General features: G+C 42.5%; 1 protein-coding gene across 1 annotated transcript; it reads left to right on the plus strand.

Moving 5' to 3' along the window:
- The first annotated feature begins 2,946 nt into the window (after window positions 1–2,946).
- Window positions 2,947–15,040, plus strand: LOC117245953 (type I phosphatidylinositol 4,5-bisphosphate 4-phosphatase-A-like). Its single transcript, XM_033609584.2, has 7 exons — window positions 2,947–3,223; window positions 6,683–6,864; window positions 7,507–7,613; window positions 11,165–11,276; window positions 11,403–11,455; window positions 11,538–11,628; window positions 13,761–15,040. Exons 1-7 carry the CDS (start codon window positions 3,121–3,123, stop codon window positions 13,902–13,904), a joined length of 792 nt encoding a protein of 263 aa, XP_033465475.1. The 5' UTR covers window positions 2,947–3,120; the 3' UTR covers window positions 13,905–15,040.
- Window positions 15,041–25,219: the final 10,179 nt, after the last annotated feature.

Below are 25,219 nucleotides of genomic sequence, written 5' to 3' on the forward strand. Positions count from 1 at the left end.
TCTTTGGGATTTGTGAGCCAACAATGAGCAATCAATCATTTGTGCTGCATGAAAACCATCACTGTCTCAGAAATAACTGAACCATCCAGTTTATAGTGGGTGTTCAAACAGAATGCGGCACTGCGTTGAAAGAAAATGCAAGGAAGGGTGTGGAAAACAAGAAATATGATCCAGAAAATCCAGTTTCAATGCAGGGGAAGGATGTCTTCAGATCCAGTGGTTACCCCTTAAGTTTGTCATAGGGGTGGCCAGACGGGCTTCATTATTAAAAACTTTTTATCTGCTGACGGACATATCTGTGTGCGATCCTCCAACTATTTTTGTTCTTTCTGGATATTTATTTGGACTACGAACCAGGAGGGTCAGAGCGCAGTGGTAACTTTGAACGATAACAGATGGGGCCACTGAAAATGTTGGGGTGGCACACCAAAACCAAAAGCCATAACTGAAATATGGGACTACTGCTGAAGTATATCAGCTGGTCGAAAACTATGTCAATACGGGTGCTAACAAATTGCACACTCATATAAGCCACTTTGGTTTCTCATTTTATACACTGCTCAAAAAAATTGAGGGAACGCTTTATCATCACAGTCTAACACTAAGTCAGTTAAACTGAAATGTTCATTGTGTAAACAAATTTCAAAGAGTGAAAAGCGTCCATCCATCCATTTTCATCAGTTTATCTGGGGCCAGGTCATGGGGGTAGCAGGTCAAGCAAAGCACCCCAGACGTCCCTCTCCCCAGCTACGCTTTCCAGCTCGTCCTGGGGGACCCCAAGGTGTTCCCAGGCCAGATGAGATAATCCCTCCAGCATGTTCTGGGTCTGCCCCGGGGCCTCCTACCAGTGGGACGTACCTGGAACACCTCTAACGGGAGGCGCCCACCTCAACTGACCCCTTTCGACGTGAAGGAGCAGCAGCTGTACTCCGAGCTCCCTCCAGATGTCCGAACTCTTCACCCTATCTCTAAGGCTGAGCCCAGCGACCTCAAGGAAAAACTAATTTCGGCCGCTTGTATCTGTGATCTCAATCTTTCGGTCACTACCCAGAATTCATGACCATAGGTGAGGGTCGGGACGTAGATGGACCAGTAAATCGAAAGCTTCGCCTTCTGGCGCAGCGCCTGCATCACTGCAGAAGCCGCACCAAACCGCAGATCCATCTCACGCTCCATTCTACCCTCACATGTGAACAAGACCTCAAGTTACTTGAACACCCCCGCTTGAGGCAGTAACTCTCCCACAACCCAGAGGGGGCAATCCACCAGTTTCCGGCAGAGACTCTCATCCCAATTGCTTCACACTTGGCTGCAAACCACCCAGTGCCTGCTGGAGGTCACGGTGTGATGAAGCCAACAGAACCACATCATCTGCGAAAAGCAGAGGTGCAATTCTGAGGTCCCCAAACCCCCCAAAAGTGAAAAGTTAAAGTTACAGTGTGTAATTTACATGGTTGTTTATTAGCAAATATCAACTATTGCTTTCATAAATATATATTTACTAAAGTGTAATGCAATTCACATACAAATGGAAGCTTTCTCATAGGCTTAGAATGATTTCTTTATATATACACAGGCAGGGCACAGTCTGCTGGAAGCTGCCCTCTTGTGTTGCCATATTTGAATACAGTGGCCGAAAGGGACATACGCGTGTCGCCTTTCGCGTTTACCTAGAACTTGCCGTCACTGGAGACAGTTAAGGTGAAGATCAATCCGGGGCGCTTCTGCGTGAACCTGCTTTGTACTTTTATGATTCTGTCGCACTTTAAATGGAGGACCACACACACGTTTTGCCCTGTAAGAGGGAAACCACGCCACCAAATAAAAGAAAAAGATCAGATAAGCGAGGACGGGACAAAACGCGAGTGAATATCGGCGTTGCTTATTCCAGGTGGAAAGAACTCCTGAAGGAGAAGGATTTCACAAGGGATGCGGAGGTTGCCTGCTTTCTGCTAGACAGGTAATTCAATCTGATATTTTAAAACCATTTTGGCTTCATGTTTGCAACTACTTTTCCCTCTCGTCTAAGTTCGAGTGACGGCTACATTTACGTGCTAACGTTATACTAGCCTTGGCTAACGTTATCCCAGAGCTACAGCTAAATGGTTAGCCTAGCCTACAACCTAATCTGTTGATTCCTCTCGCGCTGCCGCGAAGGTTGCCACCCTCTCCTCCTCCTCTTCCCTCTGGGTAGCCGAGACACACCTCTTCGCCTGGCCGTTCCTGCACCGCCTGTACGCCCTCGCCCCCTTCCTCTCCCTGGTCTTCCTCCTCTCCCTGTGTCCTGTGGAAGAACACTCTGGAAACGCATATATTATAATCGTACCAACCTATATTTACTGCACTGTGCCGTGACTATCACATAAAACGTATTATTTTAGCATTACGGTGCTAATGTTTGCTCGTGTTACCAAAACAATTAGACATAAAACACTCCTAATATTTATCTCACAGATAACCTATATCTGACTGGTAAGCTATAACATATCGTAACATGGTTTAGATTCCTAAATAAATATTCACCTCATCACTAGATACTCCTGAAAAACTCGATAAACTCAAGAATTTGACCGCTGATGTCACTGTTACTCACCATTTTTACACACTGAGGCTATAAGGAAAAAAACTATTTCCAAAAACATCTTATTTATAGCACAAAACACTGAGCAGAATCTAACACGCAAATTAGGAAAAACGGATTCAAACAAAAGAATATGACGGTAAATATTACAGTCACGAAGAGCTGCTGCAGATTAGAGCAAAGGAAGCTGTAAGACCCTGTTGAAAAGGTTTTACAGACCCAGTAAAGGATGCTGTATATCAGTATTGGAACGCGGCCCTGACTGTCAAACGCCGTTGAGCCCGCCCATCCGAACCGCGCTCGCTGATTGGCCTAGCGCGCTGTCAATCACAGCCGTGACTCAGATCCCAGTCATGTGACAGATGTTTTTGTTTCCTCCTGTGTTCTCGCATTGTCATGTGGATGTCAAGCCCCCCCAACTGACAAGCTCCGGGGTCGAAATCTCCTCAGCGGCTCTTCAAGAAACTCTCTACCGGGGGTCAGAGCGTTTCCCCCGCCGAGGCAGAGGCTCTTCTTGAGGCCGGGATCCGGTGGGAGCGATGGCGGACGGGGAACGGTCGCCGCTGCTATCCGAGCAGCACGACGGGACCAACGGCTACTCTCCCGGGGGCAGCCTGCACGGATATCCGCCAAAACCACAGAGTAAGTCAGCAGTTTGTCTGTCAGCAGACATATTTATCGGTTTTACTAACTATCTGTTTTATTTCGCATTTAAGTCGGAGAATGTCGATAAACTTCAAATGTTAGCTAGCTTTAGTTTGCTAGCTAGCTAGGTAGCAGTCTGGCTAACGTTAGCTTTGAAATAATGAAGTTACAGTAACACACAGAAAGATTTAATCAACATGAAACCACTTCAGGTGTTGTTAATAAAGTTTAGCAACGTTTTTATGTTACCACAGTGTAGTGACAGTGATCCTGAATACACACAACACAGTGGTTTAAAGTACTACTACACTGAAAATACTCCACTACAAGTGAAACCTCACTCTAGTATTTAAGCAGTGTTAGCAAGATGTACTCATAGTGCTGTAAATGTTGCCTGTCAGTGTTCTCCTTATATATCTGATGCTTTTGGGTTAATATTACAGCTGTTTTAATGTGTATGAGTTTGCTGCTGTGGATGTTTCAGGTTGTGCTCATTCAATCTACAGCTATGCATCATCTGACAGGATTATCATGTTTGCAGTCACTTTAAATGAAGCACTCCCTCCTCAAGCTTACCAGAAACATTCAAATTAAATCAGCAACTCTGGAGATAGTCTTCACTTGACAGGAAGGGTGTGAAAATCTGAAATCTGAGCTGTCAGACCAGTGTAGAGGAGTAGAAGAATGATGTCGTGTGATGCTCAGATAAAGTGCAAGTGCCACGACGAAAGATAGCACCACGTTTCATTCATGTTGGTCATCTTTCGTCTGGGACAGCCCAAAATTGTACAGTGTATCCAGGACTTTAGGGAGACTTTTCCCTCCTAGTTAGAATTCCTTTAGTGTTTTTTGTTCAGGAGGTTTTTACCAGGCGCTGAATTATCCACACAGGTCTCCTCCTCTCTAAAACAAACAGACCAGGTGATTTTAACACTGAGTAAATAAGTTTCATGTTAAAAATCAGTGTTTTCTGACGCTGTATGGCGTGTCAGAGACGATCCTAGCACCTGCTAATCTATGCTCACCTTTTGTCCCTGATGACTAAAGGTCCAGACGTTCGGGAGGCTTTTAATTTTCATAAATTTCAGCGTCATATGAACAACATTAAAATCACAAATTTCAGAAGTTAATTAAAAATGCAACAGCTTTTCTATATCGCGCACAAAGTAAGAAATCAAGTTTGGTATGCTGGACACGGGCTGTTAATGTAGCACCTGCTAATCTGTCGTCAACATTTTCTCTCATAATCTGAAGCCCTTTTTAAACAGGAATTGTGCAAATTTGCAGGAAAGCCCAATCAGTCTTTTTTCAGCAATGGCAGTATAAAAACAAAATCAGGGAGTGCAGCAAAATGCCGCCTACCTACTTTTGTTTATACAGAATGTGCCTATGTGTAGCTCAGTGTGTGAAGTAAACAGTGACGTGGGAGGGAAGCCGCGGCTGGTCAGTCCTTCAGCGAAAAAAAATCAGTGTGTCGATTAGTTGATCAACAGAGCATAACTGGACAACAGTTTTCATAATCAATTCTCTTTTAAGTTATTTATCAAACCAAAACAACAACAAAAAATATCAAAAATTCTCTCCCCAGTTTCTCAAATGTGAAAATTAGCTTCTTCTCACTGTTTCCTGACATTTTTTGGACTAAAAGATTTTTCATTTCATCCAGGAAATAAGTGACAGATGAATCAATACTGAAAATAATCAGCCCTGAAACAGTTTTAAGTTCTTAAGTTGTATCCAGACTGTGTGTCCTGCTCTTAATCCCTCTCCTGTGTCCTGTGTCTTATGACATGTGAACTTACTTCTTTTTCACACTTCCTGTTCCTTCTCTTCCTGTATCACTCATGTTGAAGTTTAGCTTTTGGGTGTGCCACTCACTGATAATGTCTCATTAACCCATACAGTTAATATACAGTATTTGCTGACCGATACATGACTCACTGTGAGTACACAGAGGAACAACCAGTTTGAAGGATTGTGTCCGTTATTACAGCTCTAAAACTGACTTTGTGTTTGTGTACTCACTCACTGTGTGTCTTGATATTCAGAGTATCTAAAGCTCTCAAATACAGAAAGCTGCCGTCAGATGTGCGGTCAGTTACCCACAAAATTCATCCTGTTGTGCGATCCAGTTTGAACAATACTCCTCAATATAATGTGAAGACACACCCCCGCTCTGTGTCCCTGAGGTTATTGTTTCGTCTCATAACAGTGCATTTACTGTTTGTGATGTTTGTGGAGGTGGTTTTTGTTTCTGTTGATGCAGCTCACTGCAGAATACCCAGCCCAACGTGATTGAAACAGAGCAGCTAATGTTACTGTAGTGAGACCAAAGTTAGATGCCGTCCAGGCAGGCAACGTTATGTCACTGCTTATCACATAACAGCATTGTTTACATGCGTCATGTGCTCTACGAAATCCACAATATTTCCACACTGCTGATTTATTCCAGAGTATTCCGCCGTTTGACGGTGACACAGACTTTCAAAATAAAAGTGTTTCTTAAAAATGACGATATGTATTGTTTAAACAGCTAATCATTGGCATGCTAATGCTCCGACAGTGACAATGCTAACACGTTGAGCAGGTAATCTGTTCACAATCTTGTAGCGTGTTAGCGTGCAACAATTGTAAATTAGCTTTTAAACGCCCAGACACACTAAACCAACTTAAGAGAACTGGTGGCGATAAAGGCCCCCAGCTGCGTTGTCTGATATCACCATGTTTCAGCCAAAATGTTGCATGTGAACCATCAGTCGACCAGCACACACGCTTTGTGCCTGCCCCATTAGTCTCTAATCGTCATTCAGAAAGGAAAACTAAAAGAGCGTGTTGATGCTAGTTAGCCAGTTAGCACATTATCAACACATTTCGATTTTGAAAGAACAGAGCATATGTACCGTGCGCCACTGAACAACAACACAAACCATCAGGAAACGTTTCTGCTGAAGAGCTCAATGGCTAAAGAAAAATAATCTTACTTAATGGAACATGTTTGTTTTTGTCTCACTCCCTCTTGACTTTAGCTCTTTGTTTACTTTCCTCACTTCCGTTTATTTTTTGGTGCGCTGAGCTGAACTGCCAATCAGAGTGATTTCATTCACTGACGCAGATTCATCATGCTGAGTCAGCTGAAAATTGCAGACAAGGGGCAACAGTGCGGGACACACCAAACCGACTCGGGTGACAGATGCTCACCGACGGCCCAACTTTGACCCACGGCCCTTCGTACGGCTGAGGCTGACAGGAACATTTTCAGATTTGCAGGTCGTCGGTCATTGTCATCCTTAGAGCCACGGCGCTAGCGTAGCTGTGAAAAGGAAAGAAGGCTTGAAGAGAAAATGTGTTTATGCTTTTCAAAGTTCGGGATCAAAGAAGTATTGTTTTGGTGTTTACTGACCCTCCGATATCGTACTGACAGTAAACTAACTATATTGTTTTGTCCTGCTTCTCCAGGTTTGGCGCCGTTCCCCAGCTCAGTGGCACCAGGTGAGCCTCCGCCGCCCTACTCGCCGCAGGGCAGCCCGGACAGCAGCAGCGCTCCGGTCATCAGCTGCCGGGTCTGTCAGAGCGCCATATCTGTGGAGGGCAAGACACACCAGCATGTGGTGAAGTGCAGCATCTGCAACGAAGCGACGGTGAGTCACACAGAGTTGTCTGTGGGGTGGTGCTGTAGGACTTTGGACTGTTCACAGCTCCCTCACAGGGCTCCCCATCATAAAACCACCTGTCTGCCTGTGTTTCCCAGTGTTTTCAAAGTGAAAAATGCTGACTGTTAATTTTGTTACCTTCGATTGCTGTATTTCTGCATTACGCTGTAGCTTTGAGATTTTTAGTATTTAATGTTGATACATTTATGCGCACAGTTTTTATTTGATGTCTTGTTTGTTTTTGCTGTTTCAGTTCCGTTTTCTCAGAAATATGCTGCATTTTTATCAAATGTTTGAAGCCAAATAATGGAATTGATACTAGTTTGGAGATGTGTTAGCATTTTAGCATGTTTACACACATCAGAATGTGTCTGAAGTTTGAGAACGACTGCAGTCAGAGCCCATAAAACATCAGCCTATACAGAGAGTGTCACGTTTCACCAACCAGACATCGACAGTGTGGCCAGTTTCCTGTCTTAGGAAGTCTTTCCATCATCTCGTCTGAGAAAATCACACCACCGAGAACTATTTTAGAAGCCCGAAAATGGGGAAAAACTCAACATTGAAACTACAAAGTGAGGCGTCTGATATTTCCTTCTCCTGTCTGTGTCTCCATCCTTCTCTCTGTAGCCCATAAAGAACGCCCCTGTTGGAAAGAAGTACGTCCGCTGTCCGTGTAACTGTCTTCTGATCTGCAAAGTCACGTCGCAGAGGATTGCCTGTCCACGACCGTACTGGTGAGACGCAGAAAAACAGTGTGGGATTATTTTCCACTCCTCTCAGCTCTGGCTTGTACCCACACCATCTGTGCAGCACAGATCATTCATCCAACTGCCATTCAGCAAAATACAGTCATGGATGAAATAATGCTGAGGAGCTGTTGTTGTTTTGAGATCATTCAGCTTTTCGGGAATTCCTTCAATAGTAGAAAATGGTTTTAGACATCATATCAGCCTTAGTCTCACTGGAGTCACAACAAAGGAGAGCTGTCATCCACATGAAGCAAAAATCACTGTCTTTTGTCAATGGTCGCTGGTTTGAAAGTGACAAATTCAGTCGTGTGTTCAGAAACAAATCTGACTCCCCAACGTTAGATTTTTTCCGTGTCTCAGGGCGCATTCACACTGGTGCTATTTGGTCCGCGTGAAACGAACCCTGGTCCGCTTTCACGGGTAGTTTGGTTCGTTTGGAGTGGTGTGAACACTCAATTGAACTCTGGTGCCAACCAAACAAGCGAATGCTGGTCCGCTTGAAAACTGTATTTTGCGTAGGAAAAAACCCCAAAGCCAACAGTGCGAACTGGGAGAATCAGAGGTTAAAAAAAAAGCAAAATTTGGAAATGGAGTAGTGAGGAGGTGCAGGTGCTTATTGATAAACGGTCAGAGGACTGTATAACGCAGTTGCTTGTGGCTACCCACAATGGATTTCTGTTTTTGGTCCTGGCCGGGTTTTCTTCTTCCTCATGGTTTTTTTCTTCCTGGTCAGTGGTCGTTTCGGGCAATACTGCCCCCCGACGAGCAGCTGTTGTAACTGCGTGATGTTGCCCAGGCGGTTTGGTCCACTTTAAAAAGTGCAGTATGAAAGTGAACGGAGCCAAATGAAGGTGTGAAATTTTTCAGCATTCTCCGCCCAATCGAACCAAATGCGCCCTTAATACCTCTGGTATAAATCATCATAGATTAGCTGTTGTTATTGTATAGCTGAAAGTCTTCAAAATTCAGATTATAGTTTGCAGTTTACTAGTGAAGATGCCTGTTCTGAGTCAGAAACAAGACCTCTTTTTTTGGACAAATATAAACATGTTTTTCTGCAAAACTTTTTTGTTTGGGGCGATGAGAGTCAGCACCTCCAAATCTGAAGCCATGGCTCTCTGCGGAAAACAGTGGATTGCCCCCTCCGAGCTGTGAGAGAGTTCCTGCCTCAAGCGAGGGAGTTCAAGTATCTCAGGTTCTTGTTCACAAGCGAGGGTAAAATGGAGCGTGAGATGGATCGGCGGTTTGGTGCGGCTTCTGCTGCGATGCGGGAGCTTCACCAGACTGTTGTGGTAAAGATAGAGAGCTGAGGCTGAAGGGGAAGCTTTCGATTAATTGGTCCATCAGCGTCTCAATCCTCACCTCTGGTCATGAACTCTGAGTAGTGACCAAAACATTGAGATCGCATACACAAGCGGCCGAAATGAGTTTCCTCTGGGCTCAGCCTTAGAGATAGGGTGAGAAGCATAGACTTTGGGTGGGACCTCAGAGTAGAGCCGCTACTCCTTTGCGTCAAAGTGGTCAGTTGAGGTGGTTCAGGCATCTGATCAGGATCCTCCTGGGCGCCTCCTGTTAGAGGTGTAGGAGGTAGGAGGCCCCGGGCAGAACCAGAACACTCTGGAGGTATTACATATCTCATCTGGCCTGGGAACGCCCCCAGGAGGAGCTGGAAAGCGTTGCTGTGGAGAGGGATGTCTGGGGTGCTTTGCTTGGCCTGCTGCCCCTGCGATAAGCGGATAATGCGTAATTTAAACCCTAATTTTGCCTTTTTGCCCACCTGGGGGCAGCGGAAACAAGCTGTACACCCACAAATATATTATTTCCGTTAAAAGTTTTCATGGCGAACTCGATGAAAAGTTGTTTATTTACACGGAGCAACATTGTTGTTCATTTAGAGTTGTGGGAAAGAGAGAGAGAGAGAGAAAAAGAGAAAGAGAGGGGATGACATGCTGCAAAGGGCCCGAGGCCGCTGTGGGAAGGATTTAATGGTATACGCACTACCCATAGAAAAATGTCCCCTAGGATCTATATATATAAATCAACAGGTGATTTCCTTCTTTTAGTAAAATCCTAAATGATTGAGCTGTTTTTTTTTTTTCCACCTGGACCTTTATGCTCTGCCATTTCTCCTCTAATCATCACACAGTGTTTTGTCGAGCCACAAGTGTGACGTAGGTTTACATTACCAAAGGTTTATGACAAAATCACTTGACAACACCGACTCCCGTGTGCGCATGGTGAGAGAGGACAGGGAGAGACGCTGTGCTGCTGTCAGAGGAGCCGCTGAATGAATTCCCTCTGAGCAGTAAGTCACTGAAAGAGTCTGAGAAGTCTGGAGCTGTTTGTAAAACATTCAGGACGCCACAGTTTATTCCACACTACTGAAGCTCTTCCTCTTTTTGGAACCACCGCGGAGTCCGTAATAGTTTCACTTTCAGCCATGCTTGTTGTTGCTGTGGGTAACAGTATGACGTCAATATGTCAACAGGCGTGATCGAGGTGATATGGCACACCACTACCGAGGGCAGACAGCCTGTCACTCAAAGCAGCCATGCCCTGAATTATGCGTAACTTTAAGCCTTAGTAAAATGTAAATGGTTGAGTAATATAAAAATTCATCCTCTGTACAGTTGGCGTGAATATTGAAAGTAGCTATAGAGATCAAAACTGTTTTTTCTACCAAGCTGTAAACATGTTTATTTCTGCTGTAAAGTTGAACATTTTAACATGGTGGTCTATGGGGATTGACTTGCTTCTGGAGCCAGCCTCAAGTGGCCATTAGTGGAACTGCAGTATTTTGGCACTTTCATGTTGGCTTCATCTTTCAGCCCCAGAAGTTGCTGCTTGACTCTACCCGGTGAACTTCTGGAGCATCCTACCAGAGATTTTTTTGCGGAAAAGAGTCGCCTGCTGTTGAAAATGACGCTGGAAAACCAAAACAATCAGCTGAATGACACTAAAACGCTCAGTAGAGCTGCGTGGAACTACAGTACAGCTGTGTAATGACTCTGTGGTTTTGTTATTATGAGCAACACCTTTCACCGTGGCTGACATAAAATACGCCCAGATACTCAAATATATGTTGTAACGCAGGCAGCAAGAAAACAAAAAATCATGTCAGGATCCAGTAAATATAAAAATCCATTGACTTTTCTTACACTTCTCTTATATCCCACACAGTTTAAGAGGAAGTGGTCAGGGTTGTCTTTTTGTGACATTAAAGTGTGGCCTCGTGTGTAGACCACAAACGTCCCGGCAGCGTCACATGTCATTTCAAATCTTTGAGCAGCAAAGGAGCAGCCACAGTTTGTGCAGAGATGAGAGACGATAAAAATTTTTTAAGGAAAACTTTATTCATATACCACTTTTCAAAATTATTTACACATTAAGAGAAGGAACACATTATACAGAATCGGAGAGCCTGGATGGAGCCGGTGCAAACAGCTGCGTAGATTAAAATTAAAACAAACAAAAACACACATGTGACACGTGTTTATTTATTAGTTTATTCATTTATTTATTTTTTTCTCTGTCAGTAAACGCATCATCAACCTGGGACCAGTTCACATTGGCAGGGAAAGTCCTGAACCGCAGCATCAGCCCGTCGGCATCAGGATCATCTGCGGACACTGCTCCAACACATTCCTGGTACTCACACACACAAACACACACACACACAGATGATGGTGCAAGTTTCACTTCTTTATTATTTTATTTTTAATCAGTCATCTTCAGAATTATTCACTGACGCTCCACTTCCTGTTTCTCCTCCAGTGGACAGAGTTTTCAGACCGGACCTTGGCCCGATGTCCTCACTGCCGAAAAGTGTAAGAGCCCCAACATCTCCCTCCAACAAACAGTTCTTCTGTTTTGACTGTTCAAAATATATTTCCCTGCTTTTGTTTGTAGCTCTTCTATTGGTCGGCGGTACCCCAGGAGGAGGAGCCTGCTGTGCTTCCTGCTGTTCGTTGTGCTCGTCGCCTCCACTGCAGGACTCATGGTATGTCTGTGTGTGTGTGTGTGTGTGTGTGTGTGTGTGTGTGAAGACAGTTTAGAAAGAAGAGCATTTTTTTTTATGCCTCGATGCCAGTGATAGCCTTGGCCAGAGCCATAATGTTTTCAGGTTATCTGTCAGTCCCATTCTCATCAACACGATATCTCAAAAAGAGGGAATGCCTTTAAATTTGGCACAGACATCTCCTTGAACTCAGCAATGAACTGATTACAATTTAGTTGTCAAAGGTCAAGGTCATTGTGACCTTCCATCCGTCTCATTCTTGTCAATGCGATATCTCAAGAAGAGCTTTAGGGAATTTCTTCGAATTTGGCACAAACATCCCCTTGGACTCAAGAATAAACCGATTAGCATTTGGTGGTCTCAGGTTAAAGGTCAAGATTACATTGACCTCTCAAAATGTATTTTAAGATCACTGTAACCTTGCATCCACCTCATTCTCGTGGAGGTAATATCAGTACACCTCAAGGAAATTTCTTCAAATTTGGTACAACTGATCACTTAGTCTCAACAATGATGGATGGTCAAGGTCATTGTGACCTTGTGTCTGTCTCATTCTTTTAAACACAGTCTCTTACAGAAGAGCTTGAAGCATTTTTCTTCAAATTTGGCAAAAATATCCACTTGGACTCAAGAATGAACTGATTAGAATTTGGTGGTCAAAGGTCAAAGTCACTGTACCCTTGCCTCTGTCTCATTGTTGTGAAGGCGATATCTCAAGAACGCCTTAAGGGAATTTCTTCAAATTTGGCACAAATGTCCCCTTGGAATCATCGATAAACAGATAAGATTTTGGTGGTCATGGGTCAAGGTCACTGTGACCTTGTCTACCTCATTCTTGTGAACATGATACATCAAGAAGAACTTCAAGGGATTATTTTAAAAGTTTGGCACAAACCGTAAGTAGGACTCAACTATAAACTGATTTGCTTTTGGTGGTCAAAGGTCAAGGTCATTGTGACCTTGTCTACCTCATTCTTGTGAACATGATACATCAAGAAGAACTTCAAGGGATTATTTTAAAAGTTTGGCACAAACCGTAAGTTGGACTCAACTATAAACTGATTTGCTTTTGGTGGTCAAAGGTCAAGGTCACTATGACCTTGTGGCCATCGCATTCTAATGAAGGTGATATTTCAGGAACAGCTTAAGGACATTTCTTCAAATCTGGCTCAAACAACTCTTGGACTCAAGGATAAAGTGATTTGATTTTGATGGTCAAGGTCACTGTCACCTTACATCAATCATATTGTTGTAAACGCAATCTCTCAAGAAGACCTTGTGGCACTTCCCTCAAATTTGGCAAAAAACATCCACTTGAACTCGTTAGAATTTTGTGAGCAAAGGTCAACATCACTGTGACCTTGTCTATCTCATTTTTGTGAAAGGGATATCTTAAGGGGAGCACAAGGGAATTTTGTAAAGGTTTGGCATACACGTCAACTTGGACTCAACAAAACTGATTAGATTTTGGTGGTCCAAGGTTAAGGTCACTGTGACCTTGCATCCACCCCCTTCTTGTGAAGGCAATATCTCAAGAACAGCTGAAGTACATTTCTTTAAATTTGGCACGAACGGTCACTTAGACTCAATGATGAACCGATTAGATTTTGATGATCAAGGTTACCGTGACCTTGCGTCAGTCTCATTCTCCTGTACACAATATCTCAATAAGGCCTTCACGGAGCTTCCTCAGATTTAGCAAAAACATGAACTTGGACTCAAGAATGAACTGATTAGACTTAAGTGGTTGAAGTTCAAAGGTCAAAGTCAGTGTGACCTCACAGAACATGTTTTTGGCCATAACTCAAGAATTAATATGCTAATTATGACAAAATTAGCATATTAATGTATGTTGTGTCAAAACACTTTTCTGGCCTCAGCATCATACCTCAGGAACAGAAGGGGAGACATTGGGTCAGAGTTGGTGACTGTAATCGTGGGTGTCCATCTTGAAACTGTCCTGAGTGTATAGATCTGTGCTGCCGGGGAAGACGTGTATGAAGCATGTTTTCACGGACATGGATGTAAACTGTAAGTGGTAACATGAGTGGCACACGGAGGCATACAGCCACGAGGCAGTGATTTTACTTTCCCTTATAACTTTCTGTTTTCAGGTTGGCACGTGGAGGCCCGCCCAGAACTCCAAAGGGATCTACGTTTCGTGGGTGCTGCTGATCCTGCTCGCTCTGTTCACCATGGCAAGAACCATCTACTGGAGGTGTCTGAAAATCAGTGACCCCATATCCAACATCACGTAGAGAGACAGAGACAGAGAGGGTGAGAGACAGAAAAGGAAGGTGAGAGGGCTAGTGGATTAAGAGAGGGAGGAGAAGAGTCAACATGTTGTCAGTGAACCACATTTCTAAAATCATGATAGGTACAGAGATACAGATACAGGAGAGGTGTGAGGAGACGGAAGAAAGGAAGGGAAAGATTCATGTACGATATTTAAAATCAAATTCCACATTCATGCCAGATTGAATTACCCAAAATATGAGCTGGAAAAAATCTTTATAATACTTACAACATGTAGAGTTTTCTGAAATTAGGGATGGTTGTCTGTAGAGCGGTTGGAGACATAAGGAGCTTGAGGTAAACACAGACAGGCGGACGAGCCGGACAAGAGAGAGCAGGAAAAAAACCTCTTGAAAATATTTGTTTTTGACCCTGTAGTTTTCTTCAGTGTTGGACTAATGTGTCGTTTCAAAGCCTGGTGCTGCCAGTAGCTGTTATGTTCACAACAATATTATTTAAACGGGCTGTAGTTTTTGTGCCCCAAAATCAGAAGGAAATGAAATCATAGTAAACAAGAATAGTAAAGAGGTAGAGGTAAACTGTTTATAAGTCGAGCTCTGGTTTGTATAGGTAGATGGAGACATACATGAGGTGAAGGAGGTGTTTTAGGTAGACGTTAAAGGGATAGTTCCGATTTTTTGAAGTGAGGTTGTATAAGGCACTTATCCGTAGTCAGTGTATTGCTTGCAGTTGTCAGTCAGCACACCCCTATTTTGGAGACGCAGACTTGAGTAACGCCACAGAAGCTACAATATTTTAGCCACCTATAAGAATCAACATCAGTTTAAGTATTATCACCGCTTTACCACAGTGATTTCGGAAGAACTGAAGCCGTTATATCTCTCTCTTCAAAGCCGCCAGACCCCACTGACAAAAACAGTAATTTTTGTGGGGTTGCCGGTCTACCGCTGCCTCCATCAGTCAGTTTGTTTGTGTTATTGTGTGACTTCGGCATCAGAAAGAGTAAGTTCAGATTCAGCAAAGTCACAGAATATCGCAAAAAGATCAAACCACAGAGGCAGTGGCGGACCAGCAGCTCCTGTGGTCTGTGAGTAAATTTACTGATTTTGTCAATGGAGTCTGGCAGCAAAGTAAACTGCTGAAAATAGGCTATATATAGTGTACACTCAAAATGCTATACATTTTTTTAAGGTGGCTAAAATATATTTTGCCGTGACGCCCGTCCACAGCAGCACATCGCTTAGCTTCTATACCGGGACTCCTGCCTGCTTCTCCAAACTGGGGGCATGCCGACCACCATCTCCTGTTGGTAATACACTGATTATGGATAAGTACCTCAAAAAACTATCCATTTAAGTTATGTAATGACACCAAATGTGATGAAAAACAACACTTAATCCTGCAGTAATCACACTGAGCAGGTTGAAGGGAAGAAACACAACGCGCTTATATTTGCTATTTTATTTTTGTTATTCTGTTATTCTTTCCTGGGTCCAGCTGGAAAATTTTCTTCTAAACTGAAGTATCGTGTGACTAAATCCCACATCACGGCTGTCAAGATGTTAAGAACGAGAACATGAAATAGTTTGTTTCATTGCAGAGAGCTGATACCACTCTCACGTCTGTACGGCTAATATGCAGCTACAGCCAGCAGTCACTCAGCTTAGCATAAAACAGGGAGAAACAGCTCACTGTCAAACACATCATATCTTGTTTGTTAAAATAGAGCTGCAACAATCAGTCGATTTATTGACTTTTCTTTGTCATTTATGTTAGTGAATGAAAAGTCTTTGAGTTTTGGACTGTTGTAGGCAGAAAAAATGTACACACTAAACGATAAGTCGATTAATCATGAGAGTAATTGGCAGATTAATTGATGATGGAAATAATACGGCTGTACCCAGAATAACATAGCTCAAATCAGATTTGTTCCCCCTCCCCACACACACACACACACACACACACACACACACACACCCCCCCACCATATAAAGTTTTACAGTTGAATCTGGCTCAGCAGTGTGACAGCGGCATTCATGCAATAGAGGAACAAGCTAACGTTGGGTCAGAAATGCGTAACTTTTTTTGCCGACACTAGATATCAAACAAAAGCCAAATACTGTGTCGTATTAGGTACATGTGAGCTGTAAATTCACCACTTCCAAGCAGAAGAGAGAAGATGGCGTGGAAGTCGGGAGCGCTCAGTCTGCAACAAAATCTGCGGACCAAAACGTCCCTACAAGTACACAGCAAACGTAGAAACAACGACTGCTTGACTCCATCTTACGATTTGAATCTCAGACTTCCAAAGGGCAGCTCTAGAAAATAATCGTTAGTTGCAGCCCTATTTTAAATGCAAAGTATAAAAACAGCAAGTTGTGGTTTTTACATAGTGTGTGTGGGATTATTTCTTGTCCAAGTGTTTTTATGACCTTTGTACAGAGCCAGGCTCGCTGTTTCCCCCTGTCTCTAGTCCTTATGCTAAGCTAAGCTAACCGGCTGCTGGCTTTAGCTTCATATTTAACACACACAGACGGGAGACATAACGATCTTCTCAGTTAACTCTGGGCAAGAAAGAAAGTAAGTGTGTTTCCCAAAATATCAAACTATTATTTTCAGCATTTGTATTTAAATTTGAGCAGGAACAAACCAAAATCGCCTGTCAATTTTTCTGATAAAATACATACAAACATAAAACATCACACAAATCAAAGTGCACATATCAGTTAAATCCAGTTGATACAAGGAACCACACAAGTTTTGTTTTGGGGCAGAGTTCATTTCATAACAAGATAACGTGTATAATATAATGAGGGAAATGCAATTAATAAAGGGTGTACATGTGAATCAATACGCAGGCATTATTCAGAGTAAATGGCATGATCTTTTTTACATTTTTTCAAAGTCAGTCTTGTAAAATATCTGCGCTTAGATCATCTCATTGGGATTTTGGGGCATTTGATTGAAATTACTTGTTTATCATGTTTGAAAATGGTTCACATCGGAGGACCTCACAGTTCTGGGCTGACACGATGATAACATGCCGTGAGCTGATCCTCTAAACTGGACTGAAAGTTAATGTCACAACATGTCAAACTTCAGCAATAAAGACCTCATGTTCTGCTAAAATCTTCTGAACTAAAACTATGAAACTGCAGTTTCACCTGTTGAAGTCACTGATGGAAATCACTTGAAGCACACACATGGGAAATGATTTATTTATTTATCTCCTCTCTTCTTAATTCACATCCGTCTTATTTGAATCAAACTGAAGTTAGCTGACACACCAGGAAAACCTTTCTCTGTTCGGGCATGGTCACACACGACGTCACATACTCGTGGCGCATAGAAAAGCTAGCCTGCTACTAAACATCGCAAAATATAATGTTAGTGTTACACCTTCCATTTTCTTACGTTCCACGCCTGTCTCACGACACACTGTCAGCCAGGCAGCGTCTCTCACGTGAGGCAGTTCGTATTTTTTATGGTCAGTGTCAGACAGTATCCGCAGGTTAAACATGGCAACAATAATCACGTCCTCCATTTTGCTATTGGAGGAGGCTGCAACTTCGCTTGTCAAAGTTCACCAAAGTTGAACTCCACCCATTGCGAAGACGTAAATTAGGGCTGGGCAATATGTTGTCACGATATTTTAGGCTGTATCTGGACTTCATTAATGCTAGGACCAAATGCGCTCTCTGATGTGACAGAGTTGAAGGGATGACTATTATTTTTTTTCTTTTCAGATATGTTAACACATTTCATTTGATTAATGATCATCAATAATGTGGATATACCGACTTAATGGGTTAAGGTGAGCATTAATACAAATAAAGTCTGGGAAGTTGATAAATTTACATCACTTAATTATATTTCAGCCTTTAAAGAGAAGGAAAAAACATAATTCATGCCGTATCTCGATACAACAATATCCAAAATCTAAGACAATATATAGTCTCATATCTCGCTATGATATTGCCCAGCTTTAACGTGAATTTGCTTTATCACCGGAAACATGTGTTTCATTTGCCCCTCTGCTCGTGTTGAGTGGAAGTGAACGGGTGGCAAAAAACGTCCTCCAGGGATGAAGTTAATCTGTAGGCTGACGCAGAGGTTAGCTTTGCCCTGGTTACCTCGTTATAAAGGCTGTGGGATTTTTCTATCGGATTTTGGATTATTGCAGAAAATAAACTCTGTGGCGAACAAAAATCAATGAAACTTTTGCTCAACAAGATAATCTTAACAAATAAAGACAATTTATATGATTTTTGAAGCCTAAATTAAAGTAAAGTAAAAAGCTAACGTTAGACAATAAAAAGTGCAAAAGTGCGAACTCATTTCCGCACTCCTGGAGCACTCTATATATTCCCTGATGATAACTTTGCTCATGTGTGACCGTGCCCTCAATGTGTAAATATGTTCAGTGGGATGTTGATTTCTTTGGACTGTACAGAATTATCAGAGCTGTTGCTTCCCCCTTGTGGCTGATTAATGTAAGTACCATGTTGCACTATGTTGTACTGATGTACTACTACTGTAATGTTTCTGTCAATATTATTCTGGTGGATTGATTTTTTTTTTGTATATTGTGAAACAAAGTAATACTTTTAACGAGCTCCTCCGACTCAAATGACTCTTATTTTCTGTTATAGGTTCATGTACCACAGGCGTTGGGGATTATTGTCAATTCATCACTTAATATTTAGTGTTTAGCTGGGGTTGACAGTAACGGTTACCAGTTTGCTATTGGCAGCCATTTTGAAAAACTGGCAACCAATTCTTGGCCTTGGATTGGCATCAAGTGCATTCGCTTTTAATATATATATAAAAATTAGGACAGCAAACTGCAAAATGTGCACCCCCAAAAAAATAAATGTAAGATTTGTTGCATTCTTTATATTTTCGTATTGTCACACAACACATAAATCTTTTATAAAAACAATGGCAAAGCTAATTTACATGTTTGACAACATCGCAAACAAATGCATAAACTGATTAAACTGACAAAGAACCACATGAACCTGAACAAATACACTGCTCAAAAAGACAAATTAAGTCAGTTAAACTTAAGGAATATCAATCTGTCCATTCAGGGAGCACCAGTGATTGTGAATCAGTTTCAGCTGCTTTGGTGCAAATCAAAGTGACAACAGGTGCAATGGAGAGACAAAAGTAAAATTGCTCTCTTCTTATCCTTCTTGACTGATTCTTCTCTAGTTTGGTCTTCTGCTAGTGTCCTTGTCACTACTGGTAGCATGAGGCCGTACCTGTAGCCCAATCAGGTTACACAGGTAGTCCAGCTCCTCCACGATGGCACATCCATACATGCAGTCGTAAGAGGGTTTGCTTGGAACATGAAGGAGATACCAGGAGACCGGCCGTCACACGAGGAGAGCTGGACAGGGCCGTAGAAGGGCATCAACCCAGTATCTGCTCCTTTTGTGTGAGGAAGAATAGGAGGAGCACTGCCAGAGCCCTACAAAATGACCTCCAGCAGGCTACTGGTGTGCATGTTTCTGACCACACTGTCAGAAACAGGCTCCATGAGGGTGGCATGAGGGCCCTACGTCCTCTAGTGGGACCTGTGCTCGCACCCCAGCACCGTACAGCTCGATTGACATTCACCAGAGAACACCACAACTGGCGTGAAAGAGCCCGGAGACGCCATGGTGAACGTGACACTGCCTGTGACATCATCCAGAATGACCAGTTTGGTAGTGGGTCGGTGATGGTCTGGGGAGGCATTTTCTTGGAGGGTCACACAGACCTCCATGTCATAGCCAACAGTACCCTGACTGCTGTTAGGTACCAGGATAAAATCATCAGAGCGATTGTCAGACCTTCCGCTGGTGCAGCGAGCCCTGGGTTCCTGGACGATGAAGGCATTGATGCCATTGACTGGCCCTCTCGTTCCCCTGACCTAAATCCAATTGAGCACCTATGGGATATTATGTATCGGTACCACCACAGACTGTCCAGGAGCTCACTGATGGCCTGATCCAGGACACCATCCGCCGACTCATCAGAAGCATGCTCAGACGTTATTGGGAGTGCATACTTGCAGGCATTGCCGTGATAGAATTCACGCAAGTTAGATCAGCCTTTGATTTCAATTTTTACTTTGATTTTCAGTGTGATTTTGAATCCAGCCCTCAGTGGGTTAATGAGTTTGGTTTCCATTGACCGTTGTTGCGTCATTTTGTTCTCAACAAATTATACAGTGTACATCAGTAAAGATTGTCAACTTGAATAATAACTTGATCTGATGTGTGATTTAAGTGTTCCCTTAATTTTTTGAGCAGTGTAGATTAAATATTACAATAAGATAAACACAACTACAAAGGTTTTTGTTCATTACTGCAGTAAAACTTTAAAATATTCTTTTATGTCACATTTTCATTGTTAAGCTAAGGTAAAACTGCGTCGCATTACTCAGAAACTAAGCTAAACATGACAACCATATTTTCTGTTACGGCAACCAGAAGCTGCAGCCTGGTAAGTAGTTGACCGCTTGGCAACCACTTTTAAAAAGTTGAGCCCTGTTTAGGACTAGGACTGGAACAATGTAAAAAAGTCATGTCACAGTTGTCCTGGCTAAAATAATTTGAATTCAAGACATTATCCTGATAATCACTAAACTCTTAAATGGCACCAAAACACACTGGAATCACTTTAATCTTACATTTGGTTAAAAATACAGATATTTTTATTGCATCTCAGAGAACAATCCAACAATCTTTGAAACCGTCTTCAGTCATGATGACAGGCTTAAACGCCTCTTTGTGGCATTTCAAAATAAAACAAATTTAAAACAGATCTGTGTGTTAGCAAGCATGACAGCTTATTCAAGTCACCTGTGAAGATGTTCCTGATTATTTGGACAATTGAAATTCATCATGATCAACCCAAGTGTTTTCTAATATGATCCGTAATTAAATTGCCTGCCATCCCTATTAAGGGCATGTATTAAAATATTACCAAGAAAAAAAAAGGACCACCAATACTGAAATTAAACGTTTTTACCTCTGAGTTCACAGTGGACCTTCTCAGTTAACTTTGGTCCTGTTTGTGCCCCCTGATGACTAAAACCCTCCTGCATGAATTTGCTATTAAAATACTACTAAAAATAAAAAGATCCAACTTATTCTGACTCGTCCAAAACCTCTAGACGTCTTGTCAAATAATTATTAATTAATGAAATACTTGGAAGCAGTAAAACTTACTTGCCGTCTGAAAAAGAAAGGCTGAAACAACCTGAACTAAGCCAGTGGTTCCCAACTGGTCCGGCCATGGGGTCCGGACTTCTTATTAACCACATGGGACCCTCTACCTTCGATTCAATGGCAGCAATTCATATTTTTATTATATGTACAAGTTTGCACACTAGACTTTTCCTTTTTCGTACTTACCACTGAGAACCACCAGAGGTCACCATTTACCCAGGCAGGGAGTGGGAGGACACCAACAGCACCCACTGACTACATTTCACACTGCTTTTTAGGACATTGACAATATACGATCGACTTTATTCCCCATAAGACCTTGGAATCAACAAAGCGTGTTCCTGTTGTGTCTTATTAAGTGTCTGCCTTTTCTTACTCATGTAGTAGCATACGTCACTGTCGTGTTGACCCCCTTCAACACACATTTACTCCATAAAAGCAGCTTTTTTTTTATTTGTGTCCTTGATCCATACAACTCCTCACCCACATGTCTTTGTTTGTCTGTACTGTGTGTCTGCCATCTGCTGCAGGCATCAAACATGGATGTATAAAGAGAACTGGAAACAGTGTTTTAGGCAGAAAGTTGCTCAATGGTGCATGAAGCCAAAAAAGTTAAGTGCTCATGTTTAAAATCTCTTGGATGATCGGCACTGCTTCTGGGCTGGGTGGCCTATAGAGCAGGGACGCGAGAGACTTCTACCGGCCGAGCCAGCTACTACTGATTTAGTGCTCTGCTAACTTGAAAGAGCATACAATTGTGATGCTCTACCAGACTTTTCAAAAGTCATCGCATCAGATGGATCAAATCCTGATAGTGAAATCACTCATTTCGCCGAGGGTTTATCCTCTGATTTACAGACGGCTCTTTCGGTCCATGGGAAAAAGTCTTTGTGGGCCCTAGGTGACGGACATAGTTCCACTGTTTGGCCTCTACAACAACTGGCTTCAAAGCCTGGTGCACTTCCTGGAGGCAAATGATGAAATGCTACTGTGACGACCCCTCCACTCCACTAGGCGTGCCTGTTTTCCCGGGCATTCTTATGGTTTCAGGATGCAGGTCAATGCAGAAGGTCGTCATTTACCTCAGGAGCCACACCTGGGCCTGGTGTGCTTCATGATATAAAAGCTCACCACCTTCCAACAGAAGTCCTCTCTTCCCTCACGACGCAGCTGCTGTTCTTTTGCTTTCTCTACAGACATTTCCACACACCCATACATGCAGACATGATTACTGACTTTCACGCTTGTTCCGTTATTTATTATTATTTTGTAAATAAGTAAGCTTTTAACTATTTGTACACTTGTCTTGTCTCATTGTTGCAGCCTAAAGGCCAGTTCAGACCAAAGGTTCCAGATGCAACTAAACGGTTTTAGGACATTGCAGATAAAAGTTGCAGTGGTCTGAGTTGCATATCAGCTCAGGTCGGCTCATGCAGTTGCAAGAGATTCAACCTATTCAATCACGGGCAATGCGTCGCAGACCATCTCGAACCTTGTAACCAATCAGCGGCAAGCTCATGCTTTTTTTAGTGTACAGCTGGGTACCCACGTGGACCGTACGTATGAGCGCACGCTGTGGCTGTTGCACACACAGTAGTAAACATGGCAGACTTTTGGACAGAGCAGAGAGAAGATGAGCTCAAAAATGTTTTGGAGGCACTACCCTGTTTGTATAACACCAGTTTAAAGAGCTACTCTACTACACAATGCCAGAAGTTATATCGTGGAGCAACTGGGATGCAGGTTGTTGCTATCTGGGGTTTGTTGTGCTGTTTATGTTACGTCATAACGTAACCGTTGCTGTCGAAATGACAGCAGTTTACGTGATGTCGCAAATGGCAGTCTCAGCTCAATGCCTCAGTGTGAACTGTACTGTTGCAAGACATTGCAAGGCCATTTAGTTGCAAACGGGTACGTGTATTTGCAAGTTGCAAGTCGTTGCAAGGGGGATCTTTGGTCTGAAGGCTGCTTAAGAGCACCATCACTCTTTAATTCTTTCATCCACCTCCTTGAAAAGGTGTTAATATCCAAGTCTTTTATTATGTTTTATAATGTATAGTAGTACATGTCTTCAGTAAATGTGTGTAGTAATGTGGGCTGGCATGTTCTGGATCTGGATCTCACATGTCTAAATCAGAAAATACTTAATTCACAAAAGGCCTAATTTGGAATATCCAAACAGAATATGCAGTTTACATCACTTATGTCAAATTCAGAATATTGTCATATTCGGAGTAGTAATGGAATATTAGAGTGCGTGTAAACGTAGTCTTTGTCTAAAGTCAAGAAAACTGTCTTACCTATAAATTTGAGGGCGTAGGTTTCAAGGAGTGAAAACATCATCCAGCTATAAACTGTAGGTGGGAGATGTCAACAGATTAACCCAAGGAAACACTGAACGTTTGACCTAGGGAAAAAAAACACTGCTAAGAACATTAAACCCTTTTAGACGTCTCCTTAATGAGTCGTACTTAGAGGATATTAAGGACCCTGGAGACACAGATATGCTCCCTTTCATTACCATCAGAATGCCACTAATAGCTGGAGTGTTGAACAAAGTGACTTCCCTGTGCTGACACATGTATTTTAGACAAATAACTAAAACTTAGTGATAAGGGAGAGTTTGTGACCCTCCTTTTATCAGTAGATCCCTCTCTCTATCTCTCTTGCCTTCAAGACGCTCCCGCTTGCTTCTCTCTTTTCCTGTCTCTCTCTGTCTCTGTCCGTCTCCTGCTGCTGGCTCAGAGGGACACGTGTAGTGCTGCGCAGCACTTCCCCTGCTTCACCCTCCAGTCTCTCGCTGCTCAAATCCCACTGAGCCACTAATGGCTTTAAGCCCTCAGAAATCCACGTCACTCGAGTTCCGGAACACCTGGGTTAAAATTCCGAAATACGGGAATACCGGAGGACTTTGCTTTTTTTTGGAGCTGGGAAGATTCGCGGACTTTACTATGTGTTTGTTTTTAACTTTTTATCCTGTACTAAAATTGGTTGATAATACTCTTTTGTAAACTCTGTGTGAGAGTGGATCCTTAATTTTCCATTAATGCGGGAGGAATTCTTCTGGAATTACTTTTGGATATACCTTCTTATTTCTTTGTAAACGTGGAAAGAATTGAAACACAATTTTGGGGATATATCTTTGGATTCGGAGGTGTAACACGCTTCCAGAGGAAAGACATCAGACTGACTCAAAAGTAGATGTGTGTCTGTGTGTGTGTGATTAAAGACCTTATGAAAGTGTGTATTGTTTATATGTCTGTGTTTGCCTGTATTTGTATGTGTATTTTTGGCCATGCTGGAAGAAAAGAAGGCCCAGGGGTCTCGGCAACAGGGCTCAGCGGACGCAGGTCACCCAAAAACGTCGAAGATCAACAGCAGCACACGTAAAACTGACCATGTCTCAAACAGCAACAACGTCATCAACCGTCCACGCCGGTGAGGACAAATATTTTATTATCTTTATTACTTTAAGAAACTAGCTAGCTTAAATGTTCCCTGTTGTTGAAAAGATGACACAAAAGCAATGAAATGGATTTAAATAACAACATAAGACAATGGGATTGGCAGGGAACGTCTGTCTCAGTCATGTAAACCTGATAACTGTTGCTAAAGTCTTTCGTCCACAGTGAGTTTGAAGGGACCACATTCTCGTGTGGCCATGTGTGTCTATGGAGCAATTAGCAAGTGTGAAATAGTCCTCTGGTATTAACCCTGGCTGGTCCTGCTGACCCTATAGCTAAAACAAGAAGACAACTGTGTCTATGAGTGTTACTGATGTATGTGTGGTTGCCTCATCTGTCTAAGACCAAGGCTTTTAAAGTTTTCCTCAGCACTGCATATCACACATACTGTCTGGGCACGAAGTACCAACACAAACACACACATGTTGCCCAGATTAAGCTTTTTGCAGCGCGAAACAGGAAGAGTTTTTAAAGATTTAGCTTTAAAGATAGAAAATGTTGGAAATGTTGTTGAGTTGTGTACTAACATTATCGAAATGTTTCCAGTAATGTTCAAACCCAGAGAAATCTGTAGTTCTCTCGACCAAGCATAAGCCTGTTGGGGATCTTATGTTTTGTCGTGTGTTTTGT

Source organism: Epinephelus lanceolatus, chromosome 22, assembly GCF_041903045.1.
Source record: "Epinephelus lanceolatus isolate andai-2023 chromosome 22, ASM4190304v1, whole genome shotgun sequence".
Taxonomy (NCBI): domain Eukaryota; kingdom Metazoa; phylum Chordata; class Actinopteri; order Perciformes; family Serranidae; genus Epinephelus; species Epinephelus lanceolatus.

Coding starts and splice junctions, on each gene's coding strand:
- LOC117245953 (XM_033609584.2), top strand. CDS start 3,121: ATGGCGGACGGGGAACGGTCGCCGCTGCTATCCGAGCAGCACGACGGG. Junction 3,224..6,682: donor ATATCCGCCAAAACCACAGA/GTAAGTCAGCAG, acceptor CTGCTTCTCCAG/GTTTGGCGCCGTTCCCCAGC. Junction 11,629..13,760: donor CCTCCACTGCAGGACTCATG/GTATGTCTGTGT, acceptor TTCTGTTTTCAG/GTTGGCACGTGGAGGCCCGC.